Source organism: Arvicanthis niloticus, chromosome 13 (genome assembly GCF_011762505.2).
Source record: "Arvicanthis niloticus isolate mArvNil1 chromosome 13, mArvNil1.pat.X, whole genome shotgun sequence".
In the NCBI taxonomy this organism is placed as follows: domain Eukaryota; kingdom Metazoa; phylum Chordata; class Mammalia; order Rodentia; family Muridae; genus Arvicanthis; species Arvicanthis niloticus.
The window spans coordinates 12,448,031-12,474,147 of record NC_047670.1 but is presented as its reverse complement, the minus strand read 5'-3'; the positions used below and the strand labels follow the sequence as shown (position 1 = coordinate 12,474,147).

The following is a 26,117-nucleotide window of genomic DNA, read 5'->3' as shown; positions in this document are numbered from 1 at the left end:
CAAATAATAATTTGTCTAACATAATTTGACCTAGAAGAATTCATATTGGCAGTAGGCACACCCCTTCTTCACCCATGGCTCAGCTTTTTTATATTTTATTCCCTTCCTTAGCTTTCCTTATTCCCTGTTTTTCCAAACTTTTAGCAACACCTGGTAGTTTTGACTCTCCAAACAATAAAATACCTCTCCATTTAGACTGCTCCATTTCCAAAGTCACTGCATTCCTCTTGAGAAGATAATAATGACTTTCTAACTACACCCATGGTGTCTACTTACACACATGCAGGGAGAAGTTCTGTTAGGTCTTGAGGTCAAGGTAATCAGCAGGGGTTTTATTGTAAGCCTGCAGAGGCCATTGGAATTTAATGAGGCCAATCTATCTTCCCTGAGGAGAGTAATATATAAGACAGCAAACACTGGAAGAGAGACCAGCTAGGAAGTAATTCCACGTCTCAGCCTCCTTCTCTCACCTCTTTCTCACTGATTCCTCCCTCTCAGCAACTCATTTGTAATCCCTGTTCCTCTAACAGGCCAAGATCACCCCCTTTCCATGGCTTTCCCATAGCCTGGAAGTTTTGCTCGTTCTGGTTTTAGCACACTTGAATCTGTATCCACAAGGTCTTCCCTCTAGATCTCTTCTGACCATAGTATTCATGACAGCTCTACACATCTCTCTCCTTTTAGCCACAAAGTGGGAGTGTATGTCTCTGTTTCCTGAACCTTAAGTATAGTGTATGACTTGATCTTGAAAAAAAAAATGGGGTGAAAAAACATATCGCTCTGCTTTGGCCATTTTCATTCCACTCCATAATTGTCCATGGTTGAGATAATGGCTACTCCAAAGGCCAGAGCCCTGGAGTAAGGGGAGCAATTGTCTAAAGCACAATTTACCAGTTTATCTGGAGCTAGCCATCTGTCGTGGGGCATATCTCCATTCCACAACGCCAGCACGTGAGAGTTGAAGGTAGAAAGACTGGTAGGTAGAAGGGTAAGGTAATCCTCACTGCACAGGGAGTTTGAGGCCAGCCTTGGCTGTATATGACACTAAACACGAACAGACAACAATAAAACAAACAAACAAACAAACAAACAAACAAACAGCAAAAGAAACTATTTTGTATTTGTAGTGACTGAGACTTTGAGATCCTTACCACAGTATACCTAGTACCTCCCTATTCTTAGTCCTTCAGACTGGATCATGTCTGTGGTAGACATTAACACACTTGCTAACTTTATATATATTTACTGACTTAATCTGTCCACATCAGTCATCACTGTGTCCCTAACTTCCTAAAGTGTCCTGTGCATTCAGTAAGCAAATATTTGTCGATTGAACTTTCAGTTGCTGGCAAAAATAATTTTTACTTCAACAAAACGGGATCCAATGAATCCTGAGCCCAGTATGTTCAAAGCACCAAAGCCTAAGTCTTTATTTTGCCAGTATCAAGATGGACTGACAGCTTGGGTTACAGCCTTCCAGCCAGCTAACAGGAAATCAAATTGCTTCCAATGCCTCCAGGATTCTTTGGTTAGAAAAGGGCCTGCTTCAGAGCATAGGGAACAAGAAATGAGACCTTAAAATCCTTAGAGGGGCATTACCCCAGTCAGAAGGGGGTGGGACAAACTTCATTTGAACGCTATTTTTACTATTAATTCTACCTGTTTTAAAGTTTTAAATTCTACTTTCGTTTTAAAGTATGGCCTAATCTAATTTCTCAGAAAGGACCAAGTCTCAGATTTCACAATTAGTATAAGATATTAATACCAAAGAGGGCTTTACCTACTGACTTTAATATAGAGCAACCACTTTTCATTTGTTTTGACTGAAGTTCACTGGAAACTGCTAAGGATCTCACAGTTGCTTTCTAGAGACTTAGAAGGGAGAAGTTCACACTAGATATTGTCCTTATTTGCTTGTTGGCTTTCATTTTGGTGGATGGTGAGTATATGACCCAGGGCCTTTTGTATGCATACATGACAATAAAGGCAAAAGATCTATTAAAATCTGCCAGAACTTAGACCCAACCCCAGTACTTCAACCCTATCCTAGACTTTGTTCTGGGGAGTGTGTCCTTACTATATTGTCCAACCTGGTCCCATGTTCTTTGACCGGCATGATTCCCCTGACTTAGTTTCCAATGTAGCTGATTCTGTAGATATATATCATCCAAATATTTTTTTAAAAATACACTGCTTTTACTCTCATTTAACTGTAATAAGGTTAAAAAGATCCCACTTACCAAATTAATTTGTTTGCTTTGTGTTGCTGTGATAAAACATTGACCAAAACCAACCCAGAGAGGAAATGGCTATTTGGTATATATTTCCCTGTCATAGTTCATTATTTAGGGAAATCAAGGCAGGGACTCAAGCAGGAACCTGAAGGCAGGAACTGAAGCAGAGTCCATGGAGGAGTGGTCTTTACTGGTTTGTTCCTCATTGTTTGCTCATTCGAAATCAATGATGGCCCCGACCACAGTGGGCTAGGCCCTTCTACATATGATTAATCAAGAAAATACCCACTCAGACTTACCTATCAGCTGACCTATGGAAGCATTTTTTTCAATGAAGGTGCCCTCTTCCCAAATGATCCTAGTTTGGATCAAGTTGGCAAAAAATTAACCAGCACCCCAAACAAACCTAGTAATATTTTTAGGTTTTTGTTCCTCACTTAAATTTTTTTTGGAATTTTGAATATGTCTAAGATTTTGAACAAATAAGCACCTAAGAACTATGAAGGTATTTTTAGGGCATTTTAGTTTCTTTAAGTTGTCTGTATAAGACACCTATGCACTGCTTAGTTACAATTCTATCTACACCCTACATCAACTGTACTAAGTATATCCTCAACAAGGGAACTGCATCAAAGTGATAAATGGTGTTCCTAGCTATAAGTTCACTGGACATGTGACAGGAAGTTATCAACTATTAACATTGAGGGCAGTTTCTGCATTGTTCCAAGTTCTGGTGCTTTTTACCTGTAATGAAAAGTTTTATTTATTCTTTAGTGTGTTCTTCCCATTTGCCAACCATGAGCTAAAAACAGGGCAGTTCAAATGCTGCAGTCTCTCAAACAAAAAGCAGTACTCACACAGGGAGTTCATTCACATGTGGTTTTAAAAGCAGGAAATACCATACTGGCTTTAATATTTATATTCTACCAAAATTTTTCTGAACTCAGTAATGACTACTAACAGTTTTTTATGATATTATTTACCATGTCTTAAAGGTTAAAAAAAAAAAAAAAACACTAAGCAGAGAGCGTACAAGAAAACTGGATGTGAGTCTATACAATGATTTACTTTCGGCACGACAGACTTTATTTTGGCACTTTAACAAATTTGCTTTACAGCAGTGACAAAATATTTGCCAGGAATTTTTTCCCTGGCATAGATATTCCAAGCAAGTTATTCTACCAATAGAATTCCACTATTTTGCACAATTAGAGGTATACCCACTACATTCTCAGCCTCCGTGACTGAGGGGCATCGTGCAGCTTTGGAAGGGCCCATCATTATTTCCTCTTCATCCTAAACAAGGTGAATTACAGCTGTAATTGGACAGAAACTTAGGAATTAAGGCCATTGAGGATTCAGACACAACACTGTTCCAAGTGGTACTTTAGTTTTGTTTGAATGAGTTCTGTGACAAGCTCAGGGAAGGTGCTCAAGCATGGTCAAACTTTATCAAAAGTTAATTTTATGCTGGAAAACTTGTGGTTCTTGCTGTCTTCTTTCTACTTCCATGGCTCACAGTTTAAAACTAAAAACTAATGGTAAAATAGAAAATAGAACAGAAAAAGGAAAGGCTGGGTTCAGTGAGTACCCAACAGGGGTACCCCCATGCCTCCACCTCCTCCTCTGGCATTACTTTTTCTAGAAACATCCATCCTAAATAGCCAGGCTGTTATTTAGCATGCAGAGCCTCCCTCTCCTCCCTCCCCTCCTGCCCCATGGAGTGGCTGTGGTTGTCTCTCACAGGGTTCTTCTGCAGGGGAGCTTTAACAGGTTAGTCATTCTGTAGGTACCCCAGATACCTACTTCTAGAAAGGTCCCTTTGCTTCTTTGGAATTTATACTTTTAAGAGTAAATTACAAAAGAAGGCATCTGTCTCAATATTGTCAGTAGCTACACTACAAAGGTTGAAAACCTTGAAATCCCCTAGCAGTCATCCTATCCCTGCACCCACATGCAGGATAACACATACATTTCCTCTGACCAATTCAGAGGTAAATCTGGTAATAAACAGCCTCACTAAGGGGCTCTTTGGTCTTGACTTACAGACACCATGGGATACTCAGAAATCAAACCCACACAGTCACTGAGAGCAGACAGTCATAGCAAAGGGGAGATGTACATTTGATAAGAAATGTACAAAATTTATAAGAGTGACATTTTCAATATTAGGCCATGTGATTTATTCAGTAGTTGTTTGTTTCCAAATTACAATTTATGTCTATTCATGAGACTACAAAAGTTACCATTAGAATTTTCTGTGCTTATAAAATACCAACTTTTTTTAAACTGTTATATATACTCATTAACACCAGTCCGCAACACATTACATAGAATTATAGGCACTTCAAAGGCTTAAAAAGATGTTAACAACTTAAATGTGTATTTAAGAAAAAAAATTGATCTTTTTTCTTTAAACTCCTTCTTGTACCTTCAAATTGCAAGAAATTAACAAGTACAGTGGCCAAAGGAATCTGCAGCAATTTCTCAAAATACTGTTAGCATCTTTGGGTTTGCTGAGGCTTGTCAGTTATGTCAAATCATCCCAAAAGAATATCTGCTTAGATAGCTAGGACTCAACAGTTTCGTAGTAATAATCCAATTTTACACATTAATTTGCCTTTGCAAATCTGCCTGAAGCTATAGGTAATGAAAATTAACGCAAGTGTAAAATGGATAGTCTGACATTTAAAAAATTACATAAAGTGGAGGTTAAGGTTAACATATTTGAAAAAAAATCACATATACACTAAATTACCATCATTGTAATTATTCAAAGACAAATTGCACCATGACAGCTACAAAAGGCATAAGGTTTTGTTTTTAAGGAAGGGGACAAGAAGGGAGGGCAGAGAAGAGGGACAAGAGATAAATTAATGCAGACCAACTCAGTAAGGTCAACTGGAGACCTGCTGACAAGGGGAACAGCAGGCATCTTTGAACCAGAGGACAAACACAATCATTTTGTATTTGCACATAGTTGTTCAAATCAATTCCATGAATGTCAAGGGTTTTTGTAACATAATATTTTGCCACTGCTATTCACAGAACACTGCAGATGTTAAATTTTTACTTTTATGTCATTCTAAAGAAATACATGAAAATACAATGGGATTTTCATCATTAAAGGGCCAGGACGGCTCTGTAATGAACAAAACAGATAACAAAGATCTTCATTATTCTATGCCAAAGCTTTATTTTGAAAAGTTCAGTGATCTCCTAAATAGAGACACTAAGTGGGAGCTTTATGCATAAAACTCCTTAGTGGGTGCCTTCTGGTAAGCTGCGCTGGATGGTTTGCGTTCTCCAAGATCATAGCTCCCTTCATCTTTCTTCCGCATGCGGTACACCAACAGCAGGATGAGGAAAATGGCAAAGAGGAAGCCGATCACACCACCCGCAATTACAGCTGAGACAAGAGGAGAAAAAGAGGAGAGTCAAGGTTTTCTGGAATTAATTTGGCCAGTTCCAATCTATTGATTTTTTTTTTAAACAATTTGAGAACTCAACTTTTAAAAACAATAATCTGGAGTCACTCTTCAGAAAGGTACATTGTATCAACAACACAAAGCTTGCAAAGTTTTCCATAAGAAAAACCCAGCTGTAACTTCACCTAACTCTACACTGTCAGATACTTGTGTTTGGCGCTTGTATTTTTTAGTGTAATCTTCAAATCACAATGAAAGCATAAAACATGATATAATAGATTTTTTTTTAAATGAAGAACAAATACAAAAAGCATGCAGATGTCTACCTATTCTTGAATTTGAGGAGACCTTTGTATAAATTAGGTGTTGTTAAATCTTTCACATCTTGCTCTTTAAAACAAGTATCAGTGCAGGCTTCAGTGGCTATCTCTTTTCAGAAATATCCGGAACCAGGAGGGTTTCCATGTACGTATTTTTTTTTTAAATATTTACATACATGGAATGAATTATTAGGGATCACCTCCAAATCTAAACATGAAATATATTTATATTTTCATATATAGTTTATACACGTAGTTCAAGGGAAAACTTATAGAAGTTAACAAATAATTATGTTCATAGAATAAGGTTTATGTAGTGTCCTCCTGTTTTGGGTGCAATCCATCCTGAGCGCAGGAAATGGAGCATCCCATTTGTGGCATCATGTCAGGCTTGAAACATGTTGGAGGTTTGGAATTTTCCCGATGCTCAGGTCTGTGAGGCTTAACCTGTACTTTTATCAGGTGAATTTTAATCAGAGGCAAAATCCTTATCATGGCAGCAGCAGTAGCTGTGCCTTTTCCTTCACTGAAGTTGGTTCTGAACTCCAGAGTTTACCTGAACCAAGACTGTCTGACTGGCATCTCCTACACCCAACAGTTCCTAGCCTATTCAATTTACTACTTCAAGCTCCTGCCACTTTGATGTCCTTGCCAGAATGGACTGTAACCTGACATTGTGTCCCATCTTAGCCTCTTATCAATGGCTGGCTGAGGAATAGACTAGGGGAGTTAGGAGAAGATAGACAAAGTAGTCCTAACCTCTCACCTGTCATTCTCAAATAAAAACCTTGGAGATTGCTTCCAGGAGGCCAGTGATGTGCAGCAAGCTTTCATCTAGCCACGGAATGCCACCTATCCCAGGGAGGTCTCCTTAAGTTCCTTCCCACTTGACAAGGCTGGCAACTCACCTGCTAGAACTTCTGTCCGTTTAAACAGATTGTCTGAATGCTTCTCGGTGTACACGTCTGTGCTTTTTACAGCAGGGCCCAGCTTCTCTTCTGCCTCAGAGATGTCAACTTCCTCCTTGTCAGTTTCTTTAGGTGACTAGTGTGGGCAAGAAAAAAAAATCACAAATACCTCTCTTTCAATATGTTCTTGGAAGAAGAAACAATACTAACTATATTCTTAATTTTCTTTCTATTAAAAATTAGTTCAGTAAGTATCATTAATAATAATGTGTATGATGTTTATAAGCCAGTTGTTGAGGCCTTAGTTTGAACCCACGTAGCTTGTGGTTCTGGTATCATGGAAGCAAAGATGTGGAGTTAATGAGTTCCTAATATAAGAATGATAAGAATGATATGTATAGTTATTTTAGTTGACAATTCTCAGAATCTTTACTTTCTGGGCTGTGAAGATTGCCCCAGCATTAAAGTACTTGCTTGTTTGCAAGCATAAGAACCTGAGTTAGTCCCTCTGAAGTCCCATGAAAGCACTGTGTTGAGGGTATGGTGGAATCCCAAGGCTCTGGACAGCTTGTTAAGTGACTTGTAGGCCAATGAGGCAGCCAACCTCCACCGCTTCACACACACACACACACACACACACACACACACACACACACACACACACCCTTTGAATATGCTGTTCACTTGGTTTGCTGATTTTTATTGTCATTGAAAGTCCCTTAGATGACAGTATGGTTTGAGAAGCCCTGATTTAGAAAAGTTAGATTAAATAAGCTGCTATTTTCTAACAGGTGAATTTCTTTCTCATTGGCTAACACTACTGATGGGAAAACATTGTCAATTTCTTTAAGCTGTCTTAGTTAGGGTTTCTGTTGCTGTGGCCAAACACCATGACAAGAAAGCAAGGTAGGGAAAAGGGGGTTTATTTGGCTCACACTTTCATATTGCTGGTCATTCTTGAAGGAAGTCAGGAGAGGAACTAAAGCATGGCAGGATCCTAGCAGCAAGAGCTGATGGAGAAGCCATGGAATGGTGTGCTTACTGGCTGGCTTCCCCTAGCTTGCTAGCTTGCTTTCTTATAGAACCCAGGACCACCAGCACAGGGCTGGTAATACCCACAGTGGGCTGGGCCCTCCCACAATGATCGCTGACTGAGAAAATGCCTTATAGCTGGATCTCATGGAGGCAATTCCTTAACAGAGGCTCCTTCCTCTCTGATGACTCTTGTGTCAGGTTGACACAAAACCAGCCAGTACAAGCTATCAAGTCAGCAGACAATGAGTCTTCTCCCTATTCCAGTTTTTCCTATGAATTCCCAGCCATCTTAGCTAGAGTAATGTGTATCATTCAGATGCTTTGTGAAGTCTGGAATACATCCTAGTAAAGACAGCAAAAGACCTAAGAAAATAGTTCATTATCTTGGACTGCCTCAAAGTCATCTTTATGCCTAGAAAAAACCACAAAATAGACAAAGTGGATTCACTTGGACTCTAGTGAACACTGGCAATCAATGGGTACTCCTTTCAGTGACCAGAACACAACAAGGCTTCCAACAAACACAGTAATAACATGTGACAGAGTCATTTTTCCCAAGATACAAGAAACCCTGTACTTCATAAATCTTAAGCTGCCATAATTTTCACAAGTTATAATTTTTTTGTCACTGCATAAATATAAAGTCGTTTCACTGTTTTCTGTCTGAGTATAGAAGAAAACATGGTCAGTCTTCCTAAGTCGTGCTATGTCCAAGTAAAGCAGATGAGAGAAGCCTGTTTGCAGTATTTTGTAGGTTCTCCCCATTTTCTTCTTAGAGGATTCCCGTGGTAACTAGTTGTCTGGCAGGGAGGCGCAGTTTGGAGAATGGTTTATCTGAGTCCTCATCAAGGAAGCACATGGTTCCTTGCTCATTAGCATTGTTTTGGTTGCTAGGCTTTCAGAAGTTAGTAAAGGGAGAGAAAAAAAAATCAAGAAGATGGAATGACACCCATGTGCATCCAGGGAAAGAGGTGAGTGAACACTGTAGGAAATGAGAACGATACTGACGCTTTGACCCCAAGTTTATGTAATGCTTATCATCATTACTCTGTTATTAAGATAAGCCACAAGGCTCTACCTATTGTTAAGTCCCTAAAGTCATTTAAGAGTTGACTTGCTCTGTTCCCTTTGACTCAACTTCTGAATAAGAAGGACACAAAACAATTCATTTAAGTGATGATCTAGAAAGCTCTCAACAGAAATGGCACTTAAGACTAGCGGTCAATCAGTATATAAGCCTCAAGGTGCTCTAGACAAAGAAAACCTTTATAAAGTGAAATGCTCAGTTAAACAGAAGAAGCGCAGGCTCTATGCTTCTATGATGTAGAAACTATGACCCAATATGAATCTGAAGCGGCTCTCACATATATGTCTGTGTAATTATGAAACGGGAGCACTCATAATTGAATGAAGACAACTTAAAGGTTATTAGATTGATGTTTGGATTCTAGGAACTGTGGAAAAAACTAGGCTCCACAGAAAAAAGGAAGGGTTCTTTCTATTCTTCAGTCACATAGCTGTACAACACAGTGGATAGACTATCTATACATATGATAGTAATGCCATTGTGAGACCAATTAAAACACAAAATTGTCACTAATGGCAAGGTTTAATCTAGCTGTACCATGTAACTATAAAACAGAACGTTACATTGCTGCTATTGTTACTCATTATCAATATCTTCACCATGGGCACCTAGAACAGTGTTTGATGTACACCGAATAAAACTCCCATGAATAGATGAATTCTTGCCATCTCATTAAATAGAACTAAAAATAAAATATTTGCATTAACACGTTCAGGAATCTCTAATTTCTAAACTCACCTACCAAATGTCTGTTAACAAAGGCCAATTCATTGTGTTTTAGGGCTAATTTCTACAAACTTAAATCAATTTTCAATCTTTACTTGTCAGTAGTCCATAAATCTATATCAAACTGGGTTTGTTTAGGATAAAACTATTGAAGACTGAAAGCCAAAGCTTCTCCTAGAGAGTTTGACTCTGAGATATTGAGTCTTAATGGTCACTGAGTTGAAAACATTGTTATAAGAGATCAAGTAAAACTGTGGGAGAGACCAAGCGCATCTCTCCATGGGCACACAAGCTTCATTTAATTCTGCCACACCTGCCTGCTCTGACTATTGAGCCATCCTACCATCAACAGACCTGCTGCTTTTTGTTTCTTCTCTCCTCATCTCTTTTATTCATTCAACTTAGAAACCAATGGAATAGCTCCCAGAAAATGCTAGGTATGTCTGCCCCGGTTCTCAGAGTATCTCCTTGCCTTCCTCTTTCCTAGCTGTGGAATGGCTCTGCTTTCAATAGTGCCAATGCCTGTTAAGCCTAGAAAGAGAATGTTAATCCACACAGAGCTGAGCTCTTGGCTACTGCATGTCTGCAGGGAGCTATGTGCTATAACTTCATGATCCCAGGAGTCAGGAAAATCAAGAAAGAGGAGGAACAGAGTACTCTACTGAGTAAGAAAACACTCTGTGTGTTCTTGCTAGCACAGGGATGCTTCTAATACTGCAAAGATTGCCACAAAACCTGCGTGCCGCAAGGGCTTGGCAGCATCTTATTTGTAAATCAACAGATGGGCGAACTGAAAAACAGGATGCTTGTGTTGTTAAGTTTTCATAAGCAGTATGCCATCCCAAAACTGTGTAAAGTCTACCACTAAATGATTACGCACGCTCACTTGGTGAACTGGCTTGTCTCTTCTGCTCCACCAAATTCAAGTAACATTTACAAAGTGAAATGAGGAACCAGGTCTTGGGTACCTGCTACATAATATTCACATCCAATCTTTCTAATGATCCAAGAAATTTGACTAGATCCAGGAATCAACGCTTAGGCTCTCCTTGAGCGCTACTATGCAATTTCCATATTAAATAGCTAACTGCAAAGCAGTAACTCAGTGTTTTCATTACCAAGGTATTTTCCCTGTTCTAAGTCCAGTGGTCTCATTCGTATTAAGCTCTCACAACAAATAAATGCAGCTACACCAGATACATGTGTATCTGAGAGTAGATCAAGTGTATACAACACTGACGGTAGGTGTAGACACTCATTGAGACCTTAAGACAGGACCCAGAACTTCCCTCCTTAACCTGGTCCAATGGATCTAAAGTTTACAGTGTGTTTAACATGAGAAAAAAATCTGACTCTCAGCTAAGTAGCTTGAGAGTTTGCTTTATAACTGGGCTAAAAAAGTTCTGCCAAGAAAAGTGCATGTTAAAAACAGTATAGTCCTAAGGAAGATAGGCCTAGCTGATAAGAACAGTAAGCAGGTGAAGTGTAAAATGTTGGGAGTAAGAGCAAAGAGCCATTTACAGCAATAGAGTGGAAGGGCTATTAACCCCGATATAATTTTATGTGGGCCTTCTCCCACAGAGAACTGTTCTGTGCAGTCAAAAGGCAGCAGTATTCACAATGGCAGGCAACGCACCTCGGTCTGAGCAGGTGTAATGCTTTGTGTCTTCAATGTCATGGTTTCCACTTTGGGAGCAGCACTAGTGAGCGAGACCTTTGGAATCAGTCGGGATGTTGTCAGATCTGGACTTTCTATGTCTTCGTCAGCTCCTAGGAAAAAAGTAGAGATGAGCTGATCATGTGACTCATGACTCACATTGGTACACTATCAGGCAGTATCGCAGAATGTTGACTCAGAATCAAGCTCTCAAGTTGCCAGGCTTAAGTTTCTAGTACAGATCAACCTATGGTCTTCAGTAACTTTGCAGGGCCTCTGGGAATATGGCAATTTTTTTCCAGTTAGAAAGAGTGTTAATCCACACAATGCTGAGTCCTTGGCTACTTCATGGCTGCAGGGAGCCACCCTTGAGCCCTTCCCAATAGCCCTGCTTCTCTTGCATGTTCAGTCTCTTCCTCTATGTGATATTTTTGCCATCTCAAAACCCAGAACTACTCAAAACATGAAAAGGGTAAACTCTCTTTTACCTGACTGCTTATCTCATGGAGAGCTTCTGTCTTCTCTAACATTTTATAGTCAGTCTTCCCAAAGATGGTGTGCTGTGGTCCTTCACCAACTCCTGTCCTGCCCATGCCCTCCATCTGCCTGTCCCTGCCATCCACTACTGATACATTTTGTTAAGATTATCAATGTCTTCCATGTTGGTCTATCCAATGGCTTTATATTTAAACTCACTTAAACAGCCATTCTTGTACTGTTTGGATAAATGTCCCCCAAAGCCCACGTGCTAGACTGCCTATCAACTCTCAATGCTATTGGAAGATAGTGAAACCTTTAAAACAATAATTCTCAACCTTCCTAGTGCTGTGACCTTTAAATACAGTTCCTCATCTTGTGGTGACTCTCAACCATAAAATTATTTTGTTGTTGTTTTATAGCTGTGATTTTACTACCGTTATGAATTGTAATGTAAATATCTGATATGCAGAATATATGATATTTAACCCCCATAGGGTTTGTAAGACACAGGTTAAGAACTGCTGCTTTAAAAGGTGGGACTTCCAGGAAGATCAGTCCGAGATTAGTCCCTTCAACAGAATACTGTGAGCATGACCTCTTCCTGTATCTCTTTTATTAACAGACCCCCACGAGGCACTCCAAGCAGGATGCTTTGCCTGGCTACAGGCTCCAAAGCAACAGGTCATTCTACCATGGACTAAGCCTTCACACAAGGGAGCCAAATAATATTTCGTCTTCATTAAGTTGCTAAGTTTAGATATTTTGTTATGATAATAAAAATCTGACTAACACATTCCTATCACCATTGAACACTGCGAACTGCCACCTCCTTGATACACTCTATTTCTTTGACAGTTTACAACTTCCCAATTTTCTCCTACTTTTGTATAAACAGATATATTTACCCTCCTCCACTAAAATGGTAGCTAAGTTCCCTTTATGGCTAAGCTTTAGTCCTCCCCTTTTAAGAAGTTTTGTAGTGTGCATATGTGTGCATGCTTGAGCACCCACCAGGGCTGTGTTTAATAACAATACTTTCTCCGTATGCTATTCCCCACCCCAAGTTCAAAGGTGGAAACGTTGTCTCCACTACAATAGTAAAAAGGGACATTAAGGAGATGATGAGGTAATGAGGGTTCTATCTGCTCCTGTGAATGAAAGAAGCCAGTGAGAACCTGTTTGCCTATTCTATCAAGTAAAAATGCAGCAAAAAGGTATCACCTCTGAAGCAGAAAGAAAACACTCACATACACCACATCCACTGATGACTTGATCTTTGACTTTCCAGCCTACACAACTGTGACCAATATACTTAGGCTGTTGGTTAAGTTACCCACAGAAAAGTATTTTGTTATAGTATTCCAAATGGATCAAGATGATTTAGAACATGTTTTACAAATAAAATATTTGTAAATATTTCCAACATGGAAGACATTGATGATCTTAACAAAATGTATCAGTAGTGGATGGCAGGGACAGGCAGATGGAGGGCATGGGCAGGACAGGAGTTGGTGAAGGACCACAGCACACCATCTTTGGGAAGACTGACTATAAAATGTTAGAGAAGACAGAAGCTTGCCATGAGATAAGCAGTCAGGTAAAAGAGAGTTTACCCTTTTCATGTTTTGAGTAGTTCTGGGTTTTGAGATGGCAAAAATATCACATAGAGGAAGAGATTGAACATGCAAGAGAAGCAGGGCTATTGGGAAGGGTTCAAGGGTGGCTCCCTGCAGCCATGAAGTAGCCAAGGACTCAGCATTGTGTGGATTAACACTCTTTCTCACTGGAAAAAAAAATGAACAAAATGAACGAAATTTGGAAACATAGATAAAGGAATGAAGGGAAGTGCCTCTCCATCATAGAAAGTATTGTATTGTATTGTATTGTATCGTATTGTATTTATTTATTTACTGAGGTGTTCCTAGAATGAAGGATGTCTGTTCCCACATTAAAGTAGATGCTTCATAAATATGTGATCAATTAATAACTTAACTATCTTCTGCATCTCTTCATTTTCCAGTAAGTTTTCTTATTTCTAATACTGGAGTTCCACTTTCATGAACTGTTTGGTTGTGTCCCCTTCTTGTTTTACTATTAAAACATCTCCTTGCCTCTTGGAATTAGTTTTTCTGACATTTTCTTCTTTTTCTGAGTTTTCTTCTCTCTTGATTTTGAGCTTTTCAGGTCACTGTGCAGGAAATTTCTGCCACACATCCAGCTCAAATTCTTAGAGTTTTGTGTCTAAAATGCACGGTGTTTTCAGCAATAGGAACTTACCTTGAACTTCTAGGGGACAACCTATATTGTTTTAGGAGTCTCTTGGACTCCCTTGATCTTTGTTTTCAATAATTAATCTGTGAAGGGTTAACCTATGATGGAAGGAATGGTCTATTTGTTTCTTAAAGAGATTTTCAGCTATTAACCCTGAGGTTAGCCTCACTTTCATGCGCCCCCCCCACCCCCATTTATGCATCATCTCTGGGTCTGTGTGGCCTTCTGCAGCACTCTGGTTTATGTCCCGGTGCTTCCCAGTGCAAAATTCAGTTCTGAGCTCCATCTTTTCATGTCTACCAAGACTGGTGCTATACAACTATGTGCTTCTTTGGCTTTTATTGGAGTTACTGTATCACCATTCTCATGAGTTCATGTTCAACTCTTTTAATATCACTTTTATCTTGAATGTGGCAAGTTTTCTGCTCAATTTGTCATCTTTAACCAGAAGCATATTGTTTATTTTTGTTGGACAGTACCTTCTGTTGTCACCAATCACACGGCATTATGATTTTTTTTAAATTTCTAGAATTCTCTGAATACTTTCTCTCTTGGGTGTGAAAAATATTCTTTTCTCTGTGTGTTTTAAACGTTTAGCCCTTGGTGTGGAAGGCTTCACAAATGCTCGTGAAGACTCTCAGTTTGTTGGTTCCCACTCTGAATCTATATTTATGTAATATAAGTCCCTTCTTCTTGCTGGAATGTACTCTCTGGGCCTTTAGAGATCCTGTTCCAGGCCATTTACTTTCCTACTGGATAGCATGAGAGGAAGTAGGCCAGGAGGTACATTGAGCAAAATACTTATTGGTTTCATTGTTTACAGCTGGGACTGGGTATTTGTGAGGCAAAGCCTCTTAATGGTAAGATGGGGTTTTCCAACATAAGACGTAAAATAGCAAGGACTGAAAGGCAAGGCCTTCTCTCAAGCTGTATTTCTTGTTTCCTGGTCCCTTGCTTTCTGACAGCCTTACATGGTACAATGAGAGCAATCTCCTTCATCTCTCTGCATCATGTATTGTCTCAAGTGATAGTGGAAATGATAATAGAATCAGGAAGATCTTTATAACTGAGTTGTTACATGAATAAGGTACTTTCTATCACAAAGTACTTCACAAATATTACTTACACAGACTAGTAAGTGAAAAAAAAATCCATAGCAGAGCTCAAAGTAGTTTCTAAAATCAAGAAAAATTCTTTTTCTGTTTTGTTTTTCAGCAAAAATCTGTCTAAAGTTAGTTCTATGGCTGAAGAAATTTGCCCACATTTAAGCCTAATCTGGTCCATATGATGAGTGGGTTCAAAGCTTTGAAAGTGACACTCCAAGTAACCGGATGAGGCATGTACCCATTTCTCTTATACCATATGTAAACACAGTCTTGGGAGAAGTCAGCAAAATGAGTTAATCAACTTCTACTGATCACCAACAACCCTTGAATACTAAGATCTGTGAAGAAATGGGGGACCACAATGATGCATATTTATTATTTCCCAGGACATTTTGAAATGAAAGTTACAAGGCACTTTTGAGATATTAAACAAAAGAGGTATCATGAGTGAAAGATATTAATAGCGTTGTGGGCTTCAGAGAGCAACTATTTCACACTTGTTCTGCATGTGTGACATGCATCACACTCCCTTGAATAACTAGGTCTATTTTTACAGCAGGATGTTACTAGGTCAGCCACTGCCTCTCATCTTTTCAGATTGGTCATTTTAAAACTCAAACACTTATGAGTCTAGATCTTCACCAGAAACAATTGACCTTCATTTGTTCTAGGACATTCTGAAACCTAGGCCAACTGCATTGGCCCATATTTATATTCAGGATAGTAACTGTTACCATAGTTAGATCTTATCTGCAAGAGACACTCTAAGAAAGGAAGGTCTTGCTAAGAATTTCCTTACATGCTACACACCAGATATTTCTGGTTTGTCCACTGACTACATATTCAGCTCTTCCCTTTTCTCAGTTTCTTGGGAGCCATTCCTGGCACAGGTGAAACATTTCCAGGTAAACTACATTGAAAAAAAAAAAGTGTCCAGGCACCATTTCCTCCTCTCTGTACCTACATCCTCTGTAATATGATGATAGCTGCCTCAGTTAGGAGGTCATGCATCTTGGGGCTGGAAACATTGCTTAGTTGTATGCATGCATGGGACTCTGAGTGTTATGACTTGAATATGAAATGTGGCCCCACAGACTCATGTATTCAACCCTTGGTCCCTACCTAGTGGTGCTATTTTGCAAGGTATTATAAGCTTTAGATGGCAGGAGATGTTGACAGCAGGGTATGCCTTGGGAAGTTATACCTAGTTATCACTGCCTTCCTCCACATTATCTGCTTCCCGTCAACTATGAGGTGAATGGCTTCCTCCATTATTCCAATTGTTATGTTCTACATAAGCACATAAGACCAAACAAATCATCTGAAACTAAGAGTCTTCTTCTTTTGTGACAGTTCTTTCAGCTACTTGGTCACAGGGAAAAAAAAAAGCTAACATACTGGCTTTGATCATTATACCATCAACACACACATACACACAAGTGAACATGCACACAACACACACATGCATATGTATATACACATGCACTCATATTCATATGTACATGAGTGCACACATGCATACGCATGCACACACACAGACAAATGGTGTTGTATCAAACTGTAAGTTTAGGATTAGATTTTTGCTTCTGTCTGTGAAAATGTGGCTGGCTACCTGGAGATTGAAGGGCCATGTGGACTAAAGCCAAGTCTGCTCAGTTTTCCCAGACACATGACAGAGCTAAACTAAAATCAGCCAAGCTTCAGTTGCAAGCACATGTGGAGCCAGCCCCTAACCGGAAAACATGCAGAATAATGAATTAACCAAATGCCCACTGCTGCAAGGTACTGAGTGCTGGGAAGGTTTGTTAGACAGCATTGAAGAGGCAATAGATAACTAATCACTGAAGAAGTCAAAGACATAAATCTCTATATATTATATGGCTGCTGTGCTGTTCTCCTACTTACGAACAATATACTTTAAAAGCCTGTAAGTTTTTGGATTTGTGTATAACCTTAATATAAAACAGGCATTTTATGAAACTGATATTTGAAGGATCTTTTAGAGGGTGGTTTCTATGACAATACTGAGAAATTTTTAACAATAAAATTGAAGGCTAAAAACACCTCAACTCAATTTATACGTGAAAAACTTTATATGGTTGTGGTAGTTTGAATAGATATAGCCCTGATAGACTCATGTGTTTGAATGCTTGGCCATAGGAAGTGGCACTATTAGGAGGTGTGGCCTTGTTGAAGTAGGTGTGGCCTTATTGGAGGAAGTATGTCACTGTGAGGGTAGGCTTTGGGGTCTCCAAGCTATGCCTAGTGTGGCACACAGTCTCCTGCTGCCTGCAGACCACGATGTTGAACTCTAACTCTTCCAGCACAATGTCTGTGCACACTACCATGCTTGTTGCCGTGATGGTAATTACTAAGCCTCTGAAACTGTAGGCCAATCCCAATTAAAGGTTTTCCTTTATGAGTTGCTGTCAGGTGTCTGTCTCTTCACAGAGATGAATTTGTACCTAACTCGGTGGTAAATATAGTTATTTATTTCTACTTTATAAATGAAGAAACTGAGATTCAGCAAAGTTAGATTCCAAAGTTCTCATACCTTAAATTACAAAGAACTGGAATTTGTACCCTAAAACCAAAACCATACTCATGACTGCGGCACATGCTGTGTTTGTCCTGGAAGGCAAAGAGAAATGTGTGCATGCCCAGGTTTAGAGAACGGCATCCAGCAGGCAGCCTTACCTGAGCCAGAGGCAGAAGAATAGTCATCATCATCAATAGGATATACTCCCGAAGCTTCCTCAATGGAGCTGTTGTCAAGGTACATGTCTTTATCGGATGTCAGCTCTGCTCTCTGAGAAAGGAAAGACAAGCAATTCAGGACGGTCAGATTAAGAAAGACTCTGCTTTGTCTACAGTTCAAATTTTGCATATTGCTGCATTGAAGACCTGATGCTCTCTCTAGCTGTGCTCTCCATCCTCATGTCTAGCCACCCTTTACCAGACGACGTAGCAACTTATATGAAATCAAAGGCTGAAAACGCACACGCACACACGTGCACACGCGCACGCGCACACGTGCACACACACACACATTCATTCCCAATCCCCAAGGAAGCTCATGTGGTCTAATCCTATAGAATGATGACATCACAGACATCCATGGCTAGCATAGGTTTAGTTCATTCCACTCCACTTCACTAACCTGAGTATCTGTTATCCCAATTTACTAAACTATCTCAGAATTTGTTCTATCACAAATGAGATTCGTTGATGATTAAAGCTAAGCTACAGAATGCCTAAATCATTTACGACTTTCTTGGAAACATAAAGCAAGATGTTATGTATGACACTAGGCTAAATAATCACTCAGGAACCTATCAAGACACATCAGACACTCACAGGCTTGGCCATGCTTGGCTTTCTCACTACAGATAAATGTTCCCCGGTAGCTGTGGAATTCCAGAGATTTCTGTACAGACAAGACACACACTGACACCAGGCAAGGCAACCTGTGTAGAACAGGACCTGGGGGCTCATCTGCCAATGGCAAAAGTCCACAGCAAGCCTACTTCTCAGGCTTGCTGGCTTAGCAAAGTTTAATGACAAACACAGATAAACCCACAAGAGTACTTTTTCTTGTATTACTGGCACTTGGTGATAGCAAGTCATAGGCTTGATGTGGAGAGGGATCGAATCACCAAATATCCCATTTCTAGAGCTTCTCAGCCTTTCAATAAGAGGCCACGATTAAAATTCACTCTAATCTTGCCAAAGAAGTAACTTGCATGAACTGCAGACAGAGCAGAGAAAGAATTTTTTTTTTAAAGGATTTATAGTAAATTGATATTTTACTACCAGTATCTCAGACTAGCAGCTTTTGGAGCAGATGACATTCATTATTATTCTATTTTTAATGATCAAATTGGATGTTTGTCCCTCACAGAAATTATTTAAAAAAATGTTTCCTTTACTATGCTGGTTTCAACTAGATTTCTACTAAAACTAAACCTTGGTTTCAGCAATCCACATGAGTGAACCTCCTTGGGAAAACTAGCAGGCACACTCTGAACAGTAACACTTTATCCTCTCAAGTTTCAGGGGCTGGCTAGAGAGGCAGGAGGATGTTCAATGTGAGTTCACAATCTCCATAGGCCTTGATGCCAAGGAACAAAGAAGGATGGGAATCACTTTGAGATATCACACTGAGAGATTCAGAGGCCAGAGCTCTTAGGGATTTGGGTTCCAGCAGGCTGGTTTGCAGGCATGAGTAATACCCTTCCCACAGCAGACAAGAATGTTCTGGAGCTGTCCTGACACACAGTTAGAGGTTTTGTCTGTAATTTGTGGCAGTTTTACAAAATACCAGTTTCCAAGCCTCTGATCATTCCACACTTTAATTCTCAAAGCTTTCAAACTGAATAGGGACTTCTGCATACTTTAGCCCCGTGCACCTGACCCCATTACATTCTCAACACTCTTGTGGGAGAAGGCTGTGCACATAGCACCCCACATTGCTGGGTTACACACTTATACATCCATGGATCCAAACTACTGTAGGTTCAAAAAAATGTGTGTGTGTGTGTGTGTGTGTGTGTGTGTGTGTGTGTGTGTGTGTGTGTAAATATATGATGGTACTAATGAGTCTGAGGTAGGACAATCACAAGTTTGAGGGCATCCTGGGCTACCTAATAAGACCCTGTTTCAAAACAAATAAGTAAATATAAATTAGAAAATCAGTACTGAGCATTTACCATAATAAGCATCAGATATTAGCACAACCATTGTAAGTAGCCAGGAGATTACTTAAAGTATACAGGAAAAACCTGGGTATGTGGAACTATCATTTTATATAAAAAAGACTTCTCATTTTATATAAAAAACATAAGCATTTGTAAGTGTTGGTATACAAGGCATCCTAGACTCAACAATAGGATTTTCCTGAAAGCCTCCACACTGCATACTACTAAATCTTAGTGCCTAGAGTACAGTAGGTGCCCAGAAAACACTCCTTTAGTTGAACTAGTTTGTGCTCCCACCTCAAACTGCTGTTGATTCTGCCTGGATTAAACCTTGTCTTTATAAATTACCTAAGGAACCACCTACCCTGTCAAAGTCTGACTGCTTTTCAAAACACACTGACTTCTCCAGTCATTTTTCTTGTAAGCTATGAACTTGTTTTTGACTTTGTAGCACATGCACCAGGGAAGATAGAGGTTTGCTGTTGTTAACTGGCTCATGTGTATTCTCCTTGCCTCTGGATGAAAACAAAGTGTTGATGCAGGTCTGGAATAACCTGTATGACCTTGTTCTTTGTCCAGCTCAAAGTACATGAGTACTCAATAAATATTTGTCTATTGCGATTACTGAATCACACTGGCTTAAGCAACCTTTGACTCAGGTTTCAGTAACATACATTGACTGTTAGGATCCTTTTAGTTCAAAACTCTGGAATTCAAGCCTGGAAGGTAACCTGTCCCACACTTCCCACACTTTGCACTGCATCTACTTAAGTGACCCAGGGTCCTTAAAGTAAAATGAAGATTTTAGAAACCAGTTTCTCTTTCTCTCTCTCTTTTTTTAAACACCAAATACATTTCATTCTCTTCTTTGTTGTTTCTCAGAGAAATCTGACATGGCAGTGTTAATACCGAGATAATTAATTCTTACATACCAATCAAGTTTCTAGCTTTAGATGACCCAGTTATCAGGACAAGCATTCTGTCCCAATGCCTGGCATGTGGGATTCTCACAGAGAATCCCAGCAACATCATATTTTAGCACACTGAGTACCATGACCAGCCAGTGGCAGAGGTGATCACAAGGCTTGGACTTCAGACTTGAGACAGGACCAGGGGACATCTAGAGACAGAGTCTGGTTGAAGCCACTTTGGTACTGTAGCACCAGGGTAGTTCAGGGCTGCTCAGATGCCTGATGTATTTGGAGGCAGTCAAAAGTATTTGTTTCTCCATCATCCACTAGGATCAAAGTAATTTTGACATGAAATTAAAATCATTCCCCCCTGCTTTGATTTCAGGAACACTGGCAACAAAGTGGGGATCAGTCACATCCTTCTACAGAATCCACTTTGAGAGCAAGCAGGACCTTTTTCACCTATAGCAGCTAATGCTCTATGAACTCCCCAATGCCGCCCCCCCCCCCGAAACACTGTTCCAAACAAGACAAATGTTACTTCTGAAGACTTCACACCCTGTGTTGGTAAAAGATTTTGCAGTTTCTATGCTGAAAAGGCTAATAAATTATGTACCAGCATTCCCTTAAGATGTGATGTGCATCTCTCGAAGGCTATGCTAAGGGGATCTCACAACTATCGATTTTCCACCTAGATGAACATCCACTCCCCTAGACAGTATATGTTCCGCACATCCAGTCAGTTGGCTCAGTGTCACTGTGACTGGGTGGAAGTGACTGGGAGGAGAAACACAGAAGCCAGCAATGGAACTATGTGATTTCATACAGAGGCTGTTTAATTTGGGTCTCATCATGGCTATGAGGAGCTGATGCCCTTGGCTAATAGGATTCAGAGAACAAAGCTGGCCTTTCACACCTTCCCCCTCTTGGCTGCTGTAAGATGTGAAATCAGGGTCAGAAAGGAATCTGTGGAAAGCATGGAAGTGGAGAAAACTTGTTAGAGACTGAGCCAGGAGGAACTGTCTCAACAGTTCTAATCCCCCTCATGGAACAAAAATGCAACAACAAAAAAGAACTCTGGACAAAGTCACTCCTGTCCTTTACTGTGGTGGATCTGAGAGAGGAACAAGCCCTTAGATATTTACAAGCACTCATTTTAAGGGTTTAAAGAGACATGTCTACTATCTAACAATTTCCTAAGCTTATACCATTTTCTCATATACATTTCATCTAAGCTATTAGTAGAAAAAATGGAGTTGAATAGGGAAAAAAATTCTTAAAACCAACTCTTAAGAAACTCATAATTCAGTCTCCCAGCCAATTTGCTCCCCTCTGGAAACTGAGTCTGGAAGCACCTTAGAGAGGTCACGGACTACAGAGCTGCAGAGGTACCCAAGAGAGGTAAAGGACCACAGAGCTGCAGGCATCCTAGAGAGAACATGGCCCACAGAGCTGCAGAGCAGGGGACACCATATCCTGAAGCATTCAGAGCAGCAAACACCTAGCTGGTCTACTACCATGGGGACACCATATCCTGAAATATCCTAAAGAAGCCACTGTACCCAGAGCAGCTGGAGCTCAGGATCACAGAGTCATCCAGACCCCGAGGAGTTCTGACACAACCAAGATAACTGGAAAGGCAGACTACAGTCAGAACCAGTGAGTGCAAGTAGCACTACAGCTAACCAAATGGTGAAAGGCAAGCTTAAGAATGTAAACAACAGAAACCAAAGTTACTTGGCATCACCAGAACCCAGTTCTCCCACCACAGCAAGTCCTTAACACCACATCACACCAGAAAAGCACAACTCAGAATTAAAATCACTTCTCATGATGAGGATGGAGGACTTTAAAAAGGACATAAACAACACTCTCAAAGAATTTGAGGAGAAGGCAGGTAAACAGGTAGAAGCCCTTAAAGAAATGCAAGAAAACACAACCAAACAGGTGAAGGAATTACACAAAACTGTCCAGGATCTAAAAATTGAAGTACAAACAATAAAGAAATCTCAAATGGGAGACTACCCTGGAGATAGAAAACCTAGGAAAAAGATCAGGAGTCATAGACGCAAGCATCACCAACAGAATACAAGATATAGAAGAGAGAATTTCATGTGCAGGAGATACCATGGAAAACATTGACACAATGGTCAAAGAAAATGTGAAATGTAAAAAGCTCCTAACACAAAACATCCAGGAATTCCAGGACACAATGAGAAGACCAAACCTAAAGATAACAGGTATAGATGAAGGTGAAGACTCCCAACTTAAAGGGCCAGTAAATATCTTCAACAAAATTATAGAGGAAAACTTCCCTAACCTAAAGAAAGAGATGTCCATAAATATACAAGAAGCCTACAGAACCCCAAATAGACTAGAACAAAAAAGAAACACCTCCTGTCACATAATAATCTAAACATCAAATATACAAAACAAAGAGAAGATACTAAAAACAGTAAGGGAAAAAGGCAAAGTAACATCTAAAGGCAGACCTATAAGAATTACACCAGATTTCTCACCAAAGACTATAAAAGCCAGAAGATCCTGGACTGATATCATACAGGCCCTAAGAGAACACAAATGCCAGCCCAGACTACTATTCCCAGCAAAACTCTCAATACTATTGATGGAGAAACCAAAATATTCCATGACAAATCCAAATTTACACAATATCTTACCACAAATCCAGCACTTCAAAGGAAAATTGGTGGAAAACTCCAACACAAGGAGGGAAAGTACAACCTAGAAAAAGCAAGAAAGTAATCTTCCAACAACTCTAAAAGAAGGTCGCTATACAAACATAACACCACTGCCAAGAACAAAAATAACAGGAAACAGCATTCATTTTTCCTTAATAGCTCTTAATATCAACGGACTCAATTCTCCAATAAAAAGACATAGACTATCAGATTGGATACATAAACAGGACCCAACATTTTGCTGCATACAGGAAACACACCTTTATGAAAAAGACAGACACTACCTCAGAGTAAAAGGTTGGAAAACAATCTTCCAAGCAAATGGTCCCAAGAAACAAGCTGGAGTAGCAATTCTAATATCAAATAAAATCGTTTTTCAACCAAAAGTAATCAAAAAAGATAAAGAAGGACACTTCATATTCATCAAAGAAAAAATGTACCAAGAGGAACTTGCAATTCTGAACATCTATGCTCCAAATGCAAGGGCACCCACATACATAAAAGAAACTTTACTAAAGCTTAAAGCATACATTTCATCTCACACAATAATAGTGGGAGATTTCAACACTCCATTCTCAGCTATGGACAGATCTTGTAAACAGAAACTAAACCAAGACACAATGAAACTAACAGAAGTTATGAACCAATTGGACTTAACTGACATCTATAGAACATTTCATCCTAAAACAAAAGAATATACCCTCTTCTCAGCACTTCATGGTACCTTCTCCAAAATAGACCATATAATTGGTCACAAAACAGGCCTCAACAGATACAAAAAGATCGAAATAATCCTTCTTCCCTATCAGACCATGTACTAAGACTCGTCTTTGACATGGACAAAAACTACGGAAAGCCCACATACAGATGGAAACTGAACAATGCTCTACTCAATGATAACTTGGTCATTGAAGAAATAAAGAAAGAAATTAAAGACTTTTTAGATTTAAATTAAAATGAGGACACATCATATCAAAATTTGTGGGACTCCATGAATGCAGCACTAAGAGGAAAAATCATAGCTCTAAGTGCCCACAAAAAGAAAAGAAAATGGAAAGAGCATACATTAATAACCTGACAGCACACCTGAAAGCATTAGAACAAAAAGAAACTAATGTACCCAAGAGGAGTAGATGGCAGGAAATAATCAAACTCAGGGCTGAAATCAACCAAGTTGAAACAGAAAGAACTATACAAAATATCAACAAAACCAGGAGCTGGTTCTTTGAGAAAATCAACAAGATAGACAAACCCTTAGCCAGACTAACCAAAGGGCATAGAGACAACATTCAAATTAATAAAATCAGAACTGAAAAGGGAGACATAACAACAGAAACAGAGGAAATTTAAAAAATTATCAGATCCTACTACAAAGGCCTATACTCAACAAAATTGGAAAATCTGGAGGAAATGGACAATTTTCTAGATAGACACCAGGTACCAAAATTAAATCAGGAGCAGATAAACCATCTAAACAGTCGCATAACCCCTAAAGAAATAGAAGCAGTCATTAAAAATCTCCCCACCAAAAAAAGTCCGGGGCCAGATGGACTTAGTGCAGAATTCTATCAGACCTTCCAGGAAGACCTAATACCAATTCTCTTCAAACTATTCCACAGAATAGAAATAGAAGGAACAATACCCAATTTGTTCTATGAAGCTACAATTACGCTCATACCTAAGCCCCACAAAGACCCAACAAAGAAAGAGAACTACAGACCAATTTCTCTTATGAATATTGATGCAAAAATACTCAATAAAATTCTCGCAAACCGAATCCAAGAACACATCAAAGCAATCAGCCATCATGATCAAGTAGGCTTTATCCCAGGAATGTAGGGATGGTTCAATATTTGGAAATCCATCAATGTAATCCACTACATAAATAAACTCAAAGAAAAAAACCATATGATCGTCTCACTAGATGCTGAGAAAGCATTTGACAAAATTCAACATCCCTTCATGTTAAAAGTCTTGGAAAGATTAGGAATTCAAGGTCCATACCTAAACATAGTAAAAGCAATATACAACAAGCCAGTAGCCAACATCAAACTAAATGGAGAGAATCTTGAAGCAATCCCACTAAGATCAGAGACTAGACAAGACTGCCCACTCTCACCCTACCTATTCAATAGAGTACTGGAAGTCCTAGCTAGAGCGATTAGACAACAAAAGGAAGTCAAAGAGATACAAATAGGAAAGGAAGAAGTCAAAATTTCACTATTAGTAGATGATATGACAGTATACTTAAGTGACACTAAAACTTCCACCAGAGAACTCCTAAACCTGATAAACAACTTTAGCAACGTGGCTGGATATAAAATCAACTGAAACAAATGAGTAGCCTTCCTATACTCAAAAGATAAACAAGCTGAGAACGAAATTATGGAAATGACACCCTTCACAATAGTTACAAATAATATAAAATATCTTGGAGTGAATCTAACCAAGCAAGTGAAAGATCTGTATGACAAGAACTTCAAGTCTCTGAAGAAAGAAATAGAAGAAGATCTCAGAAGATGGAAAGATCTCCCAAGCTCCTAGATTGGCAGTATTAA

General features: G+C 39.4%; 1 protein-coding gene across 2 annotated transcripts in view; it reads right to left on the bottom strand.

Annotated features, from left to right (window-relative positions):
• Positions 1–3,297: 3,297 nt before the first annotated feature.
• The window catches only part of Sdc2 (syndecan 2), a 106,380-nt gene continuing 83,560 nt past the window's right edge, over positions 3,298–26,117 (bottom strand). For both annotated transcript variants that reach the window (XM_034516691.2, XM_076911240.1), the window contains exons 2-5: positions 17,950–18,061; positions 11,375–11,508; positions 6,891–7,026; positions 3,298–5,643 (exon numbers count right to left, since the gene is read on the bottom strand). In XM_034516691.2, coding sequence (XP_034372582.1) covers positions 5,480–5,643; positions 6,891–7,026; positions 11,375–11,508; positions 17,950–18,061 — 546 coding nt within the window. In that variant the 3' untranslated portion in view covers positions 3,298–5,479. The remainder of the gene's footprint in view (positions 5,644–6,890; positions 7,027–11,374; positions 11,509–17,949; positions 18,062–26,117) is intronic.